This window comes from Lissotriton helveticus, chromosome 5_1, assembly GCF_964261635.1.
Source record: "Lissotriton helveticus chromosome 5_1, aLisHel1.1, whole genome shotgun sequence".
Lineage (NCBI taxonomy): Eukaryota > Metazoa > Chordata > Amphibia > Caudata > Salamandridae > Lissotriton > Lissotriton helveticus.
Window position 1 is genome coordinate 1,832,004,400 of NC_136065.1, and position 20,164 is coordinate 1,832,024,563.

At 49.0% G+C, this 20,164-nt stretch overlaps 1 protein-coding gene across 1 annotated transcript in view; it reads left to right on the forward strand.

Moving 5' to 3' along the window:
- LOC144755872 (all-trans-retinol 13,14-reductase-like) overlaps positions 1 to 20,164 on the forward strand; it is a 587,155-nt gene that overhangs the window by 536,411 nt on the left and 30,580 nt on the right. Inside the window, exon 10 of the mRNA XM_078645238.1 lies at positions 9,283 to 9,442. Within this exon, the coding sequence (XP_078501364.1) occupies positions 9,283 to 9,442 (160 nt within the window). The remainder of the gene's footprint in view (positions 1 to 9,282; positions 9,443 to 20,164) is intronic.

The window sequence follows — 20,164 nt, forward strand, 5'->3', positions numbered from 1 at the left end:
CAAATTTCCATCTGCACAGGGTGCCTTCTTAAAGGCTGGCTCTGAGCCCACAAGCAGAAGCCCCCATCCCGCCTCCCCCCCCTCCCAGTTCGTTAACCCTCGGGCTGAGTAGGCAGTAATCAATCATGGAATGGCGTGATGGCGCGCCCTTTCCCTCCACCCTGAAACTGTTTTTATTTAAGTTTGTACATTTAATCAAAAATCGAAGCACTGCACTGTGAAGATAACAACCCCCGCCTCCCCCCCACCCACATGACGGCGGAGGATACGATCCCCTGCTGCTGCCTATAAATGAATTTTGGCGTGCAAAGGAAACTGTATGCAGCGGCAGCAGCGCGGCAACATTTGCTAGTGTTTTGCTGTTTCTATATATAAATACAGACAAAGGAAATATAGATTTCCGTCTGTATTTATATGTAAATATCCATAAAAACGGAAAACCGGGAACCCTAATCATAAACCTTTGGTTTCCATATTGCCTGGGGAGAAAATTAAAGAACAAACTCCCAGAATCTCGAGACTGTAATCCAAACTATTACAATTCCATTTTGATATCATACATATCAAAGGAGGAAAGAATGTTCGTGCCGATTTTTTATCCTGTATTGCGATTCATGATGTGGAAGGGGAGGACTCCTATGATGAAAGTTGTTTCATTGGATCAATAGATTTGGAGTAGTCGTGCGCTATCAAGGAACGTGAATGGAGAGAGGAAATGGATTCAGACAAGATTATGAAAAGGTGTGTTACAGTATGTTGCTAGTGAATGGCCGAGTGAAAAATCCGTAGCATATATGTGTCAACAGTTCTGGAAGGTTTCTGAGGAACTCTCAGTGGACGACGGCATACTTCTCAGAGGTGACAAACTAGTGCCTCCCACAGGTTTAAGATCGAGACTAATAAGGAGTGCCCACGAGGGTCACATGGGAGTTACATTCACTAAAAAACAGACTTAGACAAACTTTGTGGTGGCCCTCTATGGACAGAGAGGTTGAATCTTTTGTTAGTGGTTGTGTTGTGTCTATCCTCAGATCAGGGGTTATGTACAAGGAAGACACCCCTTCAATACATTGAATATCCTGCAAGAGCTTGGGAGAAAATTGGGGTTGATCTTGTTGAACCTTTTAATAAGTTGCCAAGAAAGTATCATATTGCGTTTGTTGCAGCTGATTTGTATTCAAAGACGCCAGAAGTCAAATTTGTGTCTGAACCTAGTGCTGGTGCAGTAACTGAATTTCTTAGAGAAATTCTTCTCAGGGAAGGATGCCCTGGTTTTGTGGTTTCAGACAATGGGGTCCAATTTGTCAATGAGGAAGTCGAAAAGTTTCTTCTTGAGGGGGGAGTCAAGCATTTGAAGACGTCCCTTTATCACCCAAAAACAAATGGTCAAGTTGGGCGCATGAACCATGTCCTAGTACATTGTATTCAGTGGGCAGTTAATAACAGGTGCGTTGTGAATAATGCTGTTAGGTCCATGTTGTGGTTTTATTGTTCTTCACCACGTTCTGTTAAGGAGCAGGAAGCCTGCCATCAAGCTCTGCCCGAGTTGGATGTGTAAGTGGACTAAGTTTGGTGTTGACGTGGATGTTTGGGATGCAAAGGCTAGGATGAAGGTGAGTGAAGCCCAATTAAAACAGAGGAAAAACTTTGACAGCCATAATCGGATCTAAGCTCTCAAGGTTGAAGTGGGAGACAATGTGTTTATCAAAAAAGGAAGTTATGTAAAAAAGAGTGGTAGGATATTTGATGGTCCTTTTGTAGTTGACAAGGATTGTGGGAGTGCGATGAGAGTTTCTGGCACCAATTGGTGAAATGCTGCAAAGGTGATTAAAGCCCCTCACGAAGTATGTCATAGGAGTCAGGAGGAGTGGTGTTGTGTGAATGAGGCACCACATGGAAATGTTGTGGGTCAAACTAAGTTGGGAGAGGGGTTACGCAGAAGAAATCGCCCTATATGGATTCCTGTGAGATTCAGACAGTAACCTGGGTTCAGGATCTGTTTTACCATTTTGTGGGAAACCTTTTTGTACATTACTTAACATTGTTTTATGAATCGAGTTGGGGAAGATTTTTCATGGGATTTTATGTCAGGGTAATTTTGCACTAATTAAATAGTTTGTTGTGTTCAAGGGGGAGAGTAAATGTAGTATTCTCCACTACTGTTCTGGGTGTGTTAGCTCCTTTTTGGAACCAGAACGACAGAGGGAATGTCGAGTGTTCTGCGAGTTCTAGTACAGGGGTTTTGTTGTCAGTTGGAGGATGCGGTTTGTCACGGAGACTATTAATCTTTATACGGGCAGCTCTGTATTGCATATGAACTTACAAACAAAAGCTACTGCTCCTCAACGTTGGTGTGGTCATTTCTTTGACGTACCACAGTATGCCAGGCCCTCTGGATGGCATGTGGGTGGCCTCTGGCTTGGAGAAGTGCGTTGGGGCTTCAAGCTTTAGACAGCAGTGCACAGACAGAGCTCAGCGTGGGTTTATGCAGCGCAAAAACAGAGGGTTCAGGAAGCCAGGTTAGAATGCATGAAATGCAGAGGCGTCAAGCTTCCGCACATGCACTTAGGCAGGAGTGTAGGTTTTGGGAAGCATAGCCCCCAGCAACACCAAAATAAAAGGGCGGTCAGGAGGAGATGGAAGGGTGATTCTCACCCTGGATTTTTGAAAACATTTAACAATGTAGAAAGAAAATACATGTGTAAACCGTTTTATTGTTATTTTTGATATTGTCATGTTATTAATTTACTTTTTTGGTGGAAATGGTGCATTTGTAAGCACAATTGCTCAATTTGCTTGGTCGAAAATGGAAGGTGGTTAAGCAACATTACGCAATTTTTTAGGCCTGCTCTCCCTCAGTGACATTCTAGGGACATCTGTGGCAATTGCAAATACTCTTTTTGGTGCACATTTAAATTGCAAAATTTGTGAAAAGAAATATGATTTAATTGATGTTTTAAAGTAAGGTTTGGGGTTCTCTCAAAGACGTTAGAGGCAAAGTTGAACTAAACAGTGCATTTTGAAGCACTTTGCATGCACCAGGAACATTGGTAAAATCTACACCAGAATGAAAGACAAAGTCAAGGAAGATTTATTGTATGCATCAAGGGATTTCGAGAAAATAATATGTGGCAAATACCAGATTACAAGGACACTTGACCAAAAGCATTCATGAAAATGGATGGTCTTAAGGGTGGATCTGAAATGCATGCCTCTGTCTCTGTGCAGAGGTACAACATTAGCCCCCGCAGTGCGGCCCACCCCCTCTGGTCTGGCACTGTGCACGGGCAGCTGATCCCTTGCTTGAGAGCTCCTGACTGAGTCAAGAGTGTGGGGGTCACCTCCATCTACTTTGCAGTGGGACCCCTCAGGTTTCGTTACGCCACTGAATTCGAGGTGACAGTATTTTTTACCATGCATGAATTTCAAAATCCAATTTGAAGGCCAATCGTGATAATTTCTGCTTCCTGTTCTTTCTCTATAAAAGGCCAGCTCTCCTTACTGAAGCTGTAATGCAAAGCAGCCATGGTATTTTTTGGCAGGATCATCACCCCTTCAGTCTCTATTTTTGCTCCTTCAAGATTCTTATCTTGGTTGCTGGTTCCTTTCATTTCTGCCCTCCTTCAGTGCTGTTTGGCACTAGCCTTCTAGAGTGGTCCTTCTGGAATCTCCCAGAGTTTCAGGGAATTCGAGGATCAACATACCACCTTCCTCAGAGATTTTTTATGCCAGTGTCTTTTTCCTAAAGGAACCTAGACCCTTCTTGCAGGCACCTGCCCATCACACACGAAACTACACCAAAATAGCACTGTAGCTTCAGGAAGGAGTTGCCATTTCCTCAGGCCAGCTCAGAGTTGGATAAAGAAGACACTCCTGTGTCCTGCATCAGACTGGATCTCACTGCATCAGTCTTTGACCTGACAGAGTTGCCTGTGGAAAAACCATCTGACAACCACTATCCTGTCCAGTGACAGGAAAACTTTCAGATGGTTCTCAGGGGTGTAGCTTCTGGTAGGGTGGGGGCAGTTGAGGTGTATAATCAATGTTCCTAAGTGGAAAAGGTTAGAAAAGGGTGAAGAAGTAACTGGTTGGAATCTATTGTTCTGGGGGGGTAGGGGTTTCCTTATTTGGAAGTGTTTTCCTTCACACACCCATGTGTGTGTCATGCTTCATCATCAAGCCTTTTGCTCCTCGTGGGGAAGGTGCTGCAATGCCCCATGGGCCCAGCGAGAGGGCTCTTTGTCAGAGATCTTTTTTGTATCAGCCTTGATGGTGTATGCAGGTGTGTGGAGTTCTATATTAGAGGTGGAGAGCGCGATCTAAAATTACCTCAAGGAAATTAAATTAAACTTTATTTAAAGATCCTTTGGTAAGGTTACCACACTAAGTCTGGGCGTGTGCGCTGAGTTAGGAAGCGCCCCTTCTCAGTGAGTGCGGTGTAGTGAACTGTCGAGGTTTCACTATTCAGGTCGACATGTTTCACGCTCTGTCGGTCCAATACAGGATTGTCAGCATTTCTTTATGACCAAAAAGTATGTTCCTAACCCCTAATTCAGGGTGGGTATCTAGAGAATTATTTTACCTATTCCCTGGTTATGACGCATTAGATCCTAAGTATCTATATTGTGCTCACCCCAGTAGGTATCCATAAATCAACCCAGAAGAAAGGACAAAAGTGCAGAGAAAAAACATGAAGCATCCAAACAATGATTGTTTCTAAAATGAGTTCTTGTGGACAACACAGATAATGCGAGCCTGGTTTCTGCATATTGTCATATCATACAGTGCCATGCTGTGTTGTCAGAGCTCTACGTTAGCTCTTCTGTCGGTGAGTGCCACCAGTGCTCAGATCACTCATGATATTACAGTGTAAACGAACAATCATAAAAACGACTACACATGTAAGGACACACAACATACACTGTCATTGATACAGATTAAAAATGTCGTCCCTATTCTGATTCCGATTAGGTATTCATATTTCTTATCCCTACTCATAGGCCATAATGTGCCTTAGTTCAAGGCAAGGGACCGCAAGAGTTTTACAGTTACTGCAAAACAAAAATCAAGAGCAGTGTCGCTCAATGCCTTATTTCACCTGCAACATACTCACGTGTCGTTTTCCTTTCGGCGGCGTCTGCCAAACGCACAATTCCATGTGCGGTCTGCCACCCATAACCTGCCCCTCATCCTGCCTTCCTGTAAAGGAAGTGCTTGTCGAGTGGGATGCATTTAAATACAGTGAGCTGGTTTCGATATAATGAATCACACCTGGGGCCATGACCCGGAAGTGACTGCAGCGTCAGAACGTGATGCTTGTATGTGTATGTCCAAGGTGGTCGGGGCATACCGTGGCGGCCATGTTGAAATGCTTTGGAGGATCTCATATCTACAGTGGGACTCCAATACGGCTTATGTGTGTTATAAGTCACAGAGTAATGATATGGGATCAGCTCTCTTTGAATCCTGGGGTTGCATGATGATGATACTCTTCCCATTAACGTGTATGGCTTAGTGGTAAATCCCAGTATGTATATGACCCAAGTGGTAGGGGTACTCTGGTGGCCATGTTGGAATGGTTTAGAGGTTCTCATATTACCAACAAGACTCCAGTTTGATTAGTGTGTTTAGTAAAGTAAATAGGTAATGACAAGGAATTCCCTCTCTATGGATCATGGTTTTTGCATGATAGTGATAACTTTCCCATTCCAGTGTATGGCTTGGTGGTCAGGTGGGTTCAGTGACTGAGGTGTGACACCCCCAAAATAAATGCAGTCTCCGGTTGAGAGATGTGTGTAGAGGGCCATGAGTTGGGTCTGCAATGTCTGTTTTGGTTTTCCTTGTATGCATTTAATTGAGAGGTTCTAACTTTTTAACTTCTACATTGTTTTTGTACAGGAAAAAATATATACATATATACATTCTGCATCCATGAACATACTCCTTGAATGGGTGCAAATTTAATATTTTTGGGGATTCACAATCATTGTCAGTAGTAGGCTGGGAAAGCACTCAAAGGTGATAGGGCAAATGACTGTAAATGGTCTAACTACTAGCAATCGCTCAGGGTAACATTCCAACCCACTGTTTTTTGCCCACCGTGCCACTCGAGACATAGGACCACCTAATGCAAACCAGTACTGACCATGTTCCTCATGGGAACAGTCCATTCCAAATCTTGGCTATCTCACACCTCCACCCTGCCACACACTGTTTGTTTAGTTAGGACATTTGAGATTTACACACCTCGAATATCACTAAGAATGCCCCGGTGGGGCTACAGACCAGCTCCCCAAGATCTTGGGTAGTTGCACAGCAGCAGCAAGCAGACATGCATTTGGATCAAAGTGGGTTGTAGTACTGCAGTGCAAACAGTTGCCAGGAGCAAACCACACCACATGCATTCACTGTAAGTGATGCTGTGACTATTTCACTTGCAAAACAACAGTTGATGGACAGAATGCAGAACAATGTCATACATTCACCCCAGTACAGAGATCTGGGCCTAAATCCATCGTTTGTTTGCTCACCATGTCATTCCAGTTTGAACCCAGTCATATGCAAATCAGTCTTGACCCTGTGCCCCATGGGAACAGTCCAGCCCGAACTGCCAAGCCAGTTCCTCCCTGGACTCGAAACAAGCATCCTAGGACCGGTTTCGGCTTTCAGCCCTCTTCAGCCAGGATAGCTTGATTCCAGTGGCATGGCGAGCATGGGACTCGAGTCTGAGCATACCCGTCCCACTCGAGGTGACAAATGCAAAACAACAGTTGATGGACAGAATGCAGAACAATGTCATACATTCACCCCAGTACAGAGATCTGGGCCTAAATCCATCATTGTTTTTGCTCACCATGCAATTCCAGTTTGAACCCAGCCATATAAATCAGTCTTGACCCTGTGCCCCATGGGAACAGTCCAGCCTTGTGTGCTTTGCTGTTCACCCTATGTGGGAAGGGTATGCCCAGACGTGGGTCCCTTGCTCACTATGCCACTGGAGTCAAGCTATCCTGGCTGAAGACGGCTGATAGCCAGAAACCGGTCCTAGGATGCTTGATTCCGGTCCAGCGAAGACATGGCTTGGCAGTTCGGGCTGAACTGTTCCCACTAGGCGTAGAGTCAAGACTGGTTTGCATATGGCCATGTCTGAACTGGGGTGGCTTGGTGAGCAAAATAACGATGGATTAAGCCCAGATCTGTGACTGGGGGTGAATGTTTTGCCATTGTGCAACATTCCGTCCATCATCTTGTGTGTTTTGCTGTTCACCCTATGTGGGAAGGGTATGCCCAGACGTGGGTCCCTTGCTCACTATGCCACTGGAGTCAAGCTATCCTGGCTGAAGACAGCTGATAGCCAGCAACCGGTCCTAGGATGCTTGATGATCCAGGGAAGATATGGCTTGGCAGTTCGGGCTGGACTGTTCCCATGAGGCGCAAGGTCAAGACTGGTTTGCATATGGCCATGTCTGAACTGGGGTGGCTTGGTGAGCAAAATAACGATGGATTAAACCCAGATCTGTGACTGGGTTTGAATGTTTTGCCATTGTGCAACATTCCGTCCATCATCTTGTGTGTTTTGCTGTTCACCCTATGTGGGAAGGGTATGCCCAGACGTGGGTACCTTGCTCACTATCTCAAATAGAGATTCCTTAAATGCAATTCCTCGCAGATTTGCGAATTCTATAATAGCGAATATTGCATTTGGGATGATGAATCCCAAATGCAAATTTTGCGCTCACAAAGGGCCAGATTCTCAGAATCTGGCCCTTTGCGAGCCGATTTCGGCTTCATGAATCTACCTGTATGTCATTTACAATGCCAATAGCTCAAACTCGCGTTAATGCAAGGCCCATTGCATTTCAAATGGTAGGCATCACTGAGAACGGGAGGGAGGGCGTATGAGGGGGAGAAGGTACAGACAACGGGAGGACGTTGGGGTAAACAAGGTACGGCGATAGGAGGGAAGGCAGGAGTGGGGTATAGAAGGCACCAAAGCACGTCATGTCTGCAATAAAGAAACTGGATAAAGAAAATAGTGCTCACAGTCTAAATAACACGTACCGTGTAACAACAGAAGTAAAGGGGCCAATCACCATGGGAGGTGACAAATGAAGAAGAGGCGGTACTGAGGAGGGACTTACAAGCCTATTTACGAATCAGAAGCCAGCATTTAGGACAGACAATGACACAAGCCAATGGCAAATATGTGTGGAGAGTGGGTGGGGCTTCTATTCTCTACTCCACTACAACAAGCCTTGCAGGCTCAACCTAAAAAACTAAGATTCAAACAAATCTAGATCTCTCGAATGGTACGGGTTGTCTACTTCACGACATACCTCTGTGTTCTGGTGTGTTTCGTCTTGAGTTGGTCCTGGGGTTGGCACATTAGTATTTAATTTATCATGGTCTGGAACCAGAGTTGACCAAAACTAAAATGTCAGTCTGGTAAAGTGGCACATCAGAATCTTAGAGGAGGGCTGCTCTGCACACATTATGCCTTTATCCAGTTTGTGCTCTGCTGGAGCACTGGTCTATTTACATTATTCAAGCCTCGACTTGGGATTTCCAAAAGTAAAACAAAGGTATACCTCAGTAAAATGAAACTGTAGATCAGTGTTTCTCCTCTCCCTCTATGGTCTTTCTCTCCCTCTCTCGTTGCTCCACTCTCTCCCTTTCTTTCCTCGCTCTCTTTCATTATCTCTCCCTGTGTGTGTCTGTCTCTCACTACCTTTCTGTCTCTCTCGCTAGTCTTCTCCAACCTTGTTTCTCACTCTCTCATCTCGTCTTTCTCTCTTCTGTCTTTTCTTACCTTGACATTGTTGACACACTCTTTTCATTGATTCAATTTATTCTCTAGTTAAGCTCATCCCTGGTGTGTTTAGTCTGTCTTCTATTTTTCTTTTATGCCTTGTAATTTTTTCCACCGCTTCTCTCATCTGCGTATTTTCCTTCTGTATGCAAATATGATACAATTTGTCTTTTGTCTCCTCTCTTAAGCTCCGCATGAATCTTTTCAAATTCTTATCTCTACCACCATCCCTCTCTTTTGCCTTTCGACCTTTTTCATCTAACTCAGTCTGTATTCCCTTTTGTTTCACCTTCCTAATTAATATAATGACCACAGGGAAGGCGAGTAGGGACTGTGTGGTGTATTAGGTTGAGGCAAGATGAGGGATTGACGGACCTCGATTTGGGGAGCACAGCACAGGTCACTTAACCTTTCAGATGGCTATGAGAGCTATGGGATAATGTGCATGTTAAATTTCTTGTTTTTCTGCATAGGTGGAGTATATGGATGCTGCTACCCCGCTCTCTAACCAGTATTTCTTGGGGGCTCCTTGTGGTCACATGTATGGGGCGGAGCACGACTTAGGGCGCTTCCAGCTGGAGGTGGCCGCCTCCCTCCGTGCAGAGACTCCAGTCAAAGGGCTCTACCTGTCAGGTGAGGTTAGCGGGAGACACAATGCTTTGTCCTCTGTGTATGCCCTGTTCTTAGGAAATGGTTTTGTATTCATCATTACTCTCCCTCTTCAGTACCTCTTTCTTCCTGAGCACCCCCTAGTATTTTCCTCTTTTTCCTACATATCCCACTCTTCCAGTGGCCCCGAAGCTTTCACTTCTGGTTCTCTCCCTTCTCAATTTTTCTGGGGTTCTCCACCATGGCTCCCTCACTCCTGCAATAACCTCTCACCTCTTTCCTGGGATCCCCTGATACGCAGTACTATAAAATAACTAGGTGGCTTTTTGGTGTCTGTCAGATAAGTATCATAGATAATATAACAGTTAGTGTATCCAGCCTATGTTGAAGCCTGTGGTGTTTTTTAATCACAATCTTTTTGGTGACATGCACAGACAATTTTACTACTGAATATTGATAGCAAAAATGTCGATATAGAAAAGCATTGAACCTAAAATATCAGTTTTTTAGTAGTAATTCGGTGCTCATTCCTCTGTTTAGGGTTGGTCTGCTAACATGAAGTATAGTTTTCCTCTTTTTCAGTACAATGATTTGTTTTCACAAGCAATGACTTGAAGGCACTGTTCTCCCGAATCAGCGGTTCCCCTGCTACATTTAGAGGTGAGGGAACTGCCAGGTTTCTGCTTCTGGAGCCCCAACGATCTCTACCTCCACCTCCAGAGATGGTGACCCGCCATCTAGTCTGTTACAGTGGCAGAAGCACCGCCCTGTTTATTTGGTTCCAGGAGCAGGGAACTAGAAACATGTCAATGACGTAGAGACAAATGTCCCTGCAGAGAGATACTCTTGGGGCATATTTACAATAAAAGGGCGCAGGGCTGCAGCGCAAGCAATTTTGCTGAGCCGGACACCCTTGCGCTCTTCCCTGTGTCGGCGCTAAAACTGCAGCCATATGCCAACCCAGGCACCCTTGCACCATGGTGTAAGGGTGCCTGCGCTGCAGGGATGATTATTGTTGTGCAGAAAGGCACACCTTCCTGCACAAAAACAATCAATGGCATTTTGCTCCTTCTATATGTGTTGCATGAAACTAGTGCCCTCAAAGGGAAGAACCTTAACCCTAGATATCGGTTCCCAGAATGGGGAGGATGGTTGGGGCGGTAAGGAATCTAACACTAACTACTGTTTCTTACAGATATATCGTTTATGAAGGTAAGTAACTTGTGCATCTGAAAGAAACAGGTTAGTGTTAGATTTCTTACCTTAGAATAGATACCACAGCAATACCAACCCCGGTGGTGGGTCTGCGAACAAATGATCACACCAGAAAGTCCTGGAGAACAGAACGGCCGAAAAAGCCATCTCTCCGGACTTGACTGTCCAGGCAGTAGTGTCTAGCGAACGTGTGCAGTGAGGCCCACCTAGCTGCCTGCAAGGGAACTGCCCGACCCAGGGCAGTAGTAGCCGCCGTGGCCCGAGTGGAATGGGCCCTCAGCCCAACAGGAGGCTCGTGTTGGACCCGGCCTTGTGGCTTCGTCCTCCCTGACCCGTAGTGACTCCACCCTGACCCGTGCACCTCACCAGGGCCCTGATTCCCCCGACCATTCCCTCCATGACCCACACCCATGACACTGGACTTCCCCGTCCTTCCCCTCCATCTTCCTGGTACCCGAGGCCCCCAAACCCTATAGGCCCCGAAGGCCCCCGGTGCCCATTCCCCTGCACCTAAGATGGCCACCCCCGGCGCCATACGGCGCCTGGGGGGTAGAGCGCTCCCCGTGAGCGAGAGAGGGAGGAGTAGTTCGATCACACCTCCCACCTCCCCTCAAGAGATGAGTTTCGATCGCCCATCCGGCCTTCCTGAGGGCTGGCTCCAAGCCTGCGGCGTGTCTGGGATCCCTCCAGACCCAACTTGAAAGGATAAAAGAGGCCACTTGGGAGGAACCCCCAAGAAGCGGTGCTAAGACCCCTGCAGCTCCGTTTTAGCCAAAGAGTAGCATACCTTGATGCACAACACGACCCACCGGGAGATGGTCCGTTTGTGAACCACCCGTCGCTTCTTAGCACCCACGTAACCAACAAAGAGCTGGTCGTCCAACCGGAACTGGCGTGTGCGGTCCAGAAAGAATGAGAGCACACGTTTTGGGTCCAGACGGTGGAGCCTCTCTTCCTCTTTCGAGGGATGCGGAGGCAGAAAGAAGGTTGGCAAGGTGATGGACTGCCCGATGTGGAAGGCTTTGACTACCTTGGGCAGGAAAGAGGGACGCGTTCTCAAGACAACTTTGTCCGGATGGACAGAAAGGAAAGGAGGTTTGGAAGAAAGAGCTTGGAGCTCACTCACTCTCCTGGCAGAGGTGATGGCAACCAGGAAGGCAGTTTTAGGAGTGAGAAGACGAAGAGTGCAATTGTGAAGAGGCTTGAAAGGAGCGCACATCAAATAAGTAAGAACAAGGTTCAAGTCCCACTGAGGCAACACGAAAGGAACAGGAGGAAACATGTGAGTGATGCCCTTCAAGAATCTATTTACAACAGGGGACTTGAAAAGAGAAGGCTGATCAGGTAGCCTTAAAAAGGCTGAAATGGCAGAGAGGTAGCCCTTGATAGTGCCCAGAGCAGAGCCCCGCTGGGCAAGAGAAAGAAAAAAGAGGAGAACCTCTGAAAGGGGGGGCAGAAAGGGGATCCACAGCCTTTGCTGTGCACCATGCCACAAATTTGTTCCACCTGCAGGCATATACCGATTTTGTGGAGGGACGCCTGGCTGCCAGAATCAAATCACAGACCTAAGTAGGCAAGTCAAATGGCCTCAACTGTCGCCGCTCAATCTCCACGCATGGAGGTGGAGACTGGACAGGTTTGGGTGGAGGACCGTCCCCTGCTGCTGCGACAGAAGGTCCTCTTGAAGAGGCAGACGAATCGGGGGATCGACTGACATGCTGAGTAGCTCGGGATACCAGTATCTTCGTGCCCAGTCCGGAGCCACAAGGATGACTTGAGCCCGGTCGCGCCTGATCTTCTTCAGCACTCTGGGCAGAAGTGGTATAGGCGTAAAGGCGTACAACAGACCGCAACTCCACTCGCGATGAAAAGCGTCTCCGAGCGAGTGCCGCCTTGGAAATTCCAACGAGCAGAACTGATGACATTGCACGGTCTCTTCGGTGGCAAATAGATCTAACCAAGGCTCTCCCCATTGCTGAAAGAGGCATTTGCGCCACGTCCACGTTCAGACGCCATTCGTGATCCATCATGCACCGGCGGCTGAGTTCGTCCGCTCTGGCGTTCAGGGAACCTGCCAGGTGTTGAACCACCAGGGTGACACCCTGGTGTTCCAGCCATTGCCAGAGGCACAGAGCCTCGTGACAAAAGGTCCACGACCCCACCCGCCCTGTTTGTTGCAGTACCACATGGCGGTGGTGTTGTCCGTGAACACCTGCACTACACTTCCTCGGACAGAGGGAAGGAATGCCTTTGGTGCGAGTCGGATCGCGGCAAGCTCCAGAAGGTTGATATGGAGCCGGGACTCCGCCGGAGACCAGAGGCCTCTGATCTCCGCCTCTCCCATGTGGCCCCCTCAGCCCAGGAGGGATGCATCCGTCACTACTACGTGCTCCGGTTGGGGTAGGGAGAGGGATCTGCCGTTGACCCAATCGCGGTCCGTGAGCCACCACTGCAACTGTCTCGCAGTGCCCTCGGAGATCAGAACGTGGTCGGACAGGTTGGCCTGATGCTAGGCCCACTGTAACTTCAGGTCCCCAGACCTGAGGCGGAAAGCCGGGTGCTGGAGGTACTACAAAATTGCTCACTCGCATCTTTTTAAAACTTGTTGTGTGGTGTCACTGACCTAATTACCTGTGTTTTTAAAAGCTAAAACTGCCAACTGCACGCAGCCGATTTTAACGCTGTTGCGCACTTTATTTACCTTCAGCCGCCGCCATCAGCATAGGCGTGCGCGCTAAACCACGCCCACCTGATAGGCCACGCCCACTTGCCCGCCTACTTAAACGCTGAATACCAGCGTCCAAACATTGATTCCTGACCCAGACCTGAGGCAGAAAGCCGGGTGCTGGAGGTACTACAAAATTGCTCACTCGCATCTTTTTAAAACTTGTTGTGTGGTGTCACTGACCTAATTACCTGTGTTTTTAAAAGCTAAAACTGCCAACTGCACGCAGCCGATTTTAACGCTGTCGCGCACTTTATTTACCTTCAGCCGCCGCTATCAGCATAGGCGTGCGCGCTAAACCACGCCCACCTGATAGGCCATGCCCACTTGCCCGCCTACTTAAACGCTGAATACCAGCGTCCAAACATTGATTCCTGACCCAGACCTGAGGCGGAAAGCCGGGTGCTGGATGTACTACAAAATTGCTCACTCGCATCTTTTTAAAACTTGTTGTGTGGTGTCACTGACCTAATTACCTGTGTTTTTAAAAGCTAAAACTGCCAACTGCACGCAGCCGATTTTAACGCTGTTGCGCACTTTATTTACCTTCAGCCGCCGCCATCAGCATAGGCGTGCGCGCTAAACCACGCCCACCTGATAGGCCACGCCCACTTGCCCGCCTACTTAAACGCTGAATACCAGCGTCCAAACATTGATTCCTGACCCAGACCTGAGGTGGAAAGCCGGGTGCTGGAGGTACTACAAAATTGCTCACTCGCATCTTTTTAAAACTTGTTGTGTGGTGTCACTGACCTAATTACCTGTGTTTTTAAAAGCTAAAACTGCCAACTGCACCCAGCCGATTTTAACGCTGTCGCGCACTTTATTTACCTTCAGCCGCCGCCATCAGCATAGGCGTGTGCGCTAAACCACGCCCACCTGATAGGCCACGCCCACTTGCCCGCCTACTTAAACGCTGTATACCAGCGTCCAAACATTGATTCCTGACCCAGACCTGAGGCGGAAAGCCGGGTGCTGGAGGTACTACAAAATTGTCACTCGCATCTTTTTAAAACTTGTTGTGTGGTGTCACTGACCTAATTACCTGTGTTTTTAAAAGCTAAAACTGCCAACTGCACGCAGCCGATTTTAACGCTGTCGCGCACTTTATTTACCTTCAGCCGCCGCCATCAGCATAGGCGTGCGCGCTAAACCACGCCCACCTGATAGGCCACGCCCTCTCCTCCTCCTCTAGAAAATGTGTATGTTTGGGAAGCGCAGCGGACGAGCGCAGCGGGAGCGCCGTTTGCGCGCCGAAGGCGCGCCTAAGGCAAGCCCGTCTGCGCCCGTCCGCGCCAAGACCGCGACAGGCGCAGGAGACTCTGTACATTCTTCCTCCCACATTCGCTACCAGGCTAGTGAACTTTACCAACTACAGGGCTCCAAGCACTGTCCCTGCATACTTGATCCAGCCACACTAACCGGCTCAGTCAGCTGCAAGCGCTGCCGCTGGACCTTTACTAACTTGGACTTCACTCCAGCCGCTCCATCACCCCCCAAGACTTCCCAGCCTCCATTCAAAGGAGGTCTTATTAATGCACGATCCATGTGCAAGCACAATCAAGATATTCACGATCTCATCATTAATGACGATCTTGACTGCTTAATGATAACCGAAACATGGTTAACGGAAGATAGCAACCCCGATATTGCCATTGCCCTACCCCAAGGTTACTCGTTTTTTAGACAAGATAGAGCTAAGGGGAGAGGCGGTGGGGTCGCCATTATACTTAAGAGCATCTTCACCTGTCATACTTTCAATTTAGAACCATTGAAAAAAACAGAAGGGTTAGGTTTTTCAATTAAATTGAATGAACACACCTCCTTCTCAGGCGGCCTTATCTATCGCCCACCCGGCAATGCTACTGAGTTTCTTGACTCATTATGTGACTCCTTGGGATACTTCTCTCTAAAATACTCGCACTTTACCCTACTCGGCGATTTCAATTTACATCTTGAATCCAAAACCGATGCACAATCCATCAATTTCTCCCAAACTCTGGATATGTTCAATATCCAGCAGCGCGTCACTCTTCCAACGCACTCTCTTGGTCATACCCTTGATGGTGTGTGCTCTAACCTCCCTTCCTTAACCACCCTTCCCCCTCTGCCACAGATCTGGTCCGATCACTCGTTGATCCCATTCCACATTAAGATAGTGAATTTGCCCCCTGGCAATAAATCCAACCCCCACCTCACTAACTCAATTAACTGGAAAAAGGTCCAAGAAAACATTAGTCTCAAACCCCTTATGCTTGCTCAATCCCCCACTTTATCGGGGAACGTCGAAATCGACGCCGACCACTTCCACAACTGGATCTCTCAGGAAATTAATTCCAGAATCCCCCCCAAGCGTCCCTATTCCTCCCAACAAAAAACCAAAACTAATGCCCCTTGGTTCACTCCTGACCTAGCTACCGCTCATTTGCTTTGTAAGAAGGCAGAACGTAAATGGCGTAAGAAATACGATGAGGTCAATCGCCTTTCCTATAATTTAATTAGGAAAACGTATCTCTCAAAAATTAAATCAGCCAAAAAAACCTTTTACGTTAATGCCATTAAAGACGCCAGCCAAAAACAAAAGACGCTGTTCAAAATAGTAAAATCATTTACTCAGCCCAAAGCACTCCTACCGGAAATACCTCCATCTCAAGACCTCTGTGACCAAATCTCTGACTACTTTGAAGATAAAATTGCTTCCATCCAAAACAACTTCCCTATCCCGGATGCCTCCCTTGTTCCCTTCTTCCCGGAATCGAGTGTCGGCATTCTTAGAAGCTTTCCTCCGGCCACGTTAGCGCAAACCAAAGAAATTATCTTGGCCTGCAAATCCGGTTCCCCTTCGGATCCCTGTCCCCCAAAAATACTTCACCAACTAATCGAGGTATTAAATCCGACGATAAACAAAATAGTTAATTCTTCACTCCTCACAGGACATGTCCCCAGTCGTTGGAAGAAGGGAATTGTTAAACCCCTATTGAAAAAGGCCAACAAGTCCCCGACAGACCTGACCAACCTCCGCCCAATTTCACTACTCCCTGCCCTGGGAAAAATAACGGAGCAACTAGTCTACAGAGAGTTAAAACGCCACTTGGAAGAAAACAACATTCTACACCCTAAACAATCGGGCTTCCGTCCAAAACACTCGACTGAAACTGCACTGATAGAGCTATCAGACACCATCAGATTGTTACAAGATCAGAGGAAAAATTCTATTCTCATCCTCCTTGACTTAACGGCGGCGTTTGATACCATATCCCACTCCATCCTCATCAGCAGACTGAGGGACATTGGCGTCACCGACACTGTTTTAGCCTGGATTAAGTCTTTCCTTACCGACCGTTCACAAACTGTCGCCCTAGGTCCCTTTCACTCGAAAGAGAAGCTGGTCTCATCAGATGTACCGCAGGGGTCCATCCTGAGTCCCCTTCTTTTTAATATTTATCTCATTCCCCTCTTGTCTCTGATCGATTCCTTCGGCATACCAGTCACCTCTTACGCCGATGACACACAACTCATCGTGCCACTAGATGACAATTCCACTGACGCCGAGCTCAACCTTAAACTCTGTCTAATTGAAGTCTTCCGCTGGATGGATCGCAACCATTTAAAATGCAATTCCAACAAAACTGAGATCCTTCCAATTGGAAGAAACGCTTCCTTCAACCCAGCCCTCTGGTGGCCAGACGATTCAGCTGTTCCTCCCCAGACTGTTACATCCGCCAGAAATCTCGGCGTTATCTTTGACTCTGACCTCTCCTTTGACCTACATGCTAGAACGGTAGCTGGAAAATGCTTTGGAATAATCAAATCTCTCAGAAAATTCTTCAATTTAGACTATTGCAACGGCCTTCTCGCAGGGGCAAAAAAGAACACACTATCAAAACTTCAAAGTGTGCTTCACTCCGCCGCACGACTAGTACTCAGGCTACCTCGCAGATCCTCTATCTCCGCCGCCCTCCGTTCAGTACACTGGCTGCCTCTCCATAAGAGAATTCTTTTTAAAATTCTGATCACTGCCTTCCGTGCCTTCAGCAAAACCGCCCCTAAATACCTCTCCAGTCGCTTCCCTCCACTACACCCCTAGTCGTTCCCTACGCTCGTCTCTTGATAATCTTATCCTCCCGGCCAAATATAACCTAAAGACTAAGGGTGGAAAAACCTTAAGCTCTTTGGCCACGAAAGCATGGAACAACCTGCCCAAAACTCTCAGACAACAGACGCTGGAAAAACCCTTTAGAAAGCTCCTAAAGACCTGGATTTTCAACCTCTCCGATGACTACTCTAAAGCGGCCATCTAATCCCTCCTTCAACCCCAGGATTGGCCACTCAGGATCTTTAGCGCCAAGATGCTCCCTCCGGAGCGAACGTCGCGCTCTACAAATAACCTCACAAATATCACAAATGCAGAGCCCACATCCGCCACCTGGCGTGATGCACCAGAAGGATGCAGGAGGCCATCAAACCCAGAAGCCGCAGCGTCAACCTGACCGAGACTCGGGATAAAGGCCGAAAGATCGGAATCAGAGCCTGAATATCCCGAACCCGCTGTTCGGGAGGATAAACCCGAAACTGCGCCGAGTCCAGAACCGCTCCGATGAAGAGGAGCTTCTGAGAGGGACACAGGTGTGACTTCGGCACATTGATGGAAAACCCCAGCAGGTGCAAGAGGTCGGCCGTAGTCTGGAGGTGGCTGCCGACTGTCTGGGGCGAGCCTGCCTTCAACAACCAGTCGTCGAGATAGGGGAAGACTGACACCCTAACCTGCGCAGATGGGCTGCGACCACCACCATCACTTTCGTGAACACCCGAGGGGCGCTGGTAAGGCCGAAGGGGAGCACGGTACACTGAAAGTGCTCGCGGCCTACCGTGAACCGCAGGTAACGCCGGTGGGCCGGCAGGATGGGGATGTGAAAATATGTGTCCTGCAAGTCCAACGCTACCATCCAGTCTTCTGGGTCTAGGGCAGCTAAGACCTGAGCCAAAGTCAGCATCTTGAACTTCTCCTTCTGGAGGAAGCTGTTGATGTTCCGCAGGTCCAAGATAGGGCATAGGCCCCCTTTGCCCTTCTTGGGAACCAGAAAGTAGTGGGAGTAACAACCACACCCTACTTCTGGCCCAGGAACGTGCACGATGGCCCCCTTGGCCAAGAGGGCCGTAACTTCCTCTTGCAGAAGTTGAAAGTGATCCTACGACATGCGGTGACATGGCTGGAGGGGTCGCCTCGAAGGGGAGGGAATAGCCCCTTCGGACGATTTGCAGCAGCCACCTGTCCGATGTGATGGAGCACCAGTGGAGGAGGTGATGGCAAACCCTCCCCCCCACTGGCGTCGAATGGGCCTGAAAGCTCAGACTAGGAAGGCTTTGAGGCGGATGCTGCGGGGGTGGATGTGGACTGGCCTCGACGCTGTCCCCTGGCACCACCACGGCGGTTACCACATCCGCTGCTGGCTGGATGTTAGTCTGCGGCCTGTGGCTGGCAGGACGTGAGGGGGCGCCCCTTCCTTGGCCCCTAAAAGAGCAAAAGGCAGAAGTTTGGCGCTGGCCCGACAGGCCCAAGGACTTGGCCGTAGCCCTGGAGTCCTTGAAACGCTCAAGCGCACTGTCTGCCTTGTCGGCAAAAAGGCGACGGCCATCAAATGGTATGTCCATGAGGGAATTCTGGACATCAGCCGAAAAGTTGGTGGGCCTCAGCCAGGTGTGGCTGCGAACCGCCACCGTCGTGGAAATTGCCCTGCCCCGCGAGTCCGTGGTATCCAGCCCACATCGGATAGAGTACCGTGCTGCATCCCGCCCTTCCGCAAGGGCTTGAGCGAGTTTGACCCGGGCCTCCGCCGGGCAAGCTGGCAGCAGGTCTGCGACCGTGTCCCACAGTGGGTATAATGGCCCAAAAGGCAAGCGCTGTTGACCGACCGCAACCCCAGACTAAATGAGGAGAACAGCTTCTTAGCGAACTGCTCATACCTTTTGGATTCCCGATCAGGTGGTGCAGTAGGGAATGCGGTCTGGGAGTTAGAGGCCTGGATAACCAGGCTCTCAGGGGTGGGGTGGGTGGACAGGAAGCTAGGGTCGCCCGGGGCCAGATGGTGGCGCCTGGCCAGTTCCGATCTACAGGGGGACCTATAGGGGCCTGGACCAAGTGCCCAACAGAATGTCAGTAAGGCCCTCATTAAACGGCAGTAGAGGCTCCGAAGAGCTTGCCTGTGGTTTAAAGACCTCGGTGAGGAGGTTAGTCCTCACAGCCGCGACGGGGAGCTCAAGACCCAAGGCCTTGGCTGCCCTCGTCAGCACCACACTGTAAGAAGCCCCCTCCTCCGTAGCCACGGTAGGAGGGGAGACAAAGCCAGAGTCGGGCGAAGTGTCCAAACCACTGGCCTCCCCTAGATCCACTGCCCAGTCCTGAAACGACTGGCACTCTCGTGCCAGAGGGTCCTCAGACCCCTCCCAATCCCCCTCGCCACCCACCTCCTGATAGTCCGGTTCAAAGGATGGGGCCGGATCATAGAAGAATTGCTCTTCTCTCGGCGTCGAATGCGGCGTTGAGCGACGCCAGATCCGGACAGAGGGAGGGACTGGGGACGACGACGTCCTAGGATGGCGTCGGGGGCGGCACCCTGGGGGTCGGCGCCGGCAGAGGGGTCGTAAGGTCGACCAGCAGTGCCCCGCGGCGTCGGGACCGGAGTCGTCGACGGCACCGAAGCACCCGACGGTGCCGGGGCCAAAGCACCCTGCCCGCTTGGGCTCCCAGTCAGGGCTGCGGGGCCCGAAGGCACCACAGCAGGACCCAACGGAGGAGAGAGCGACCT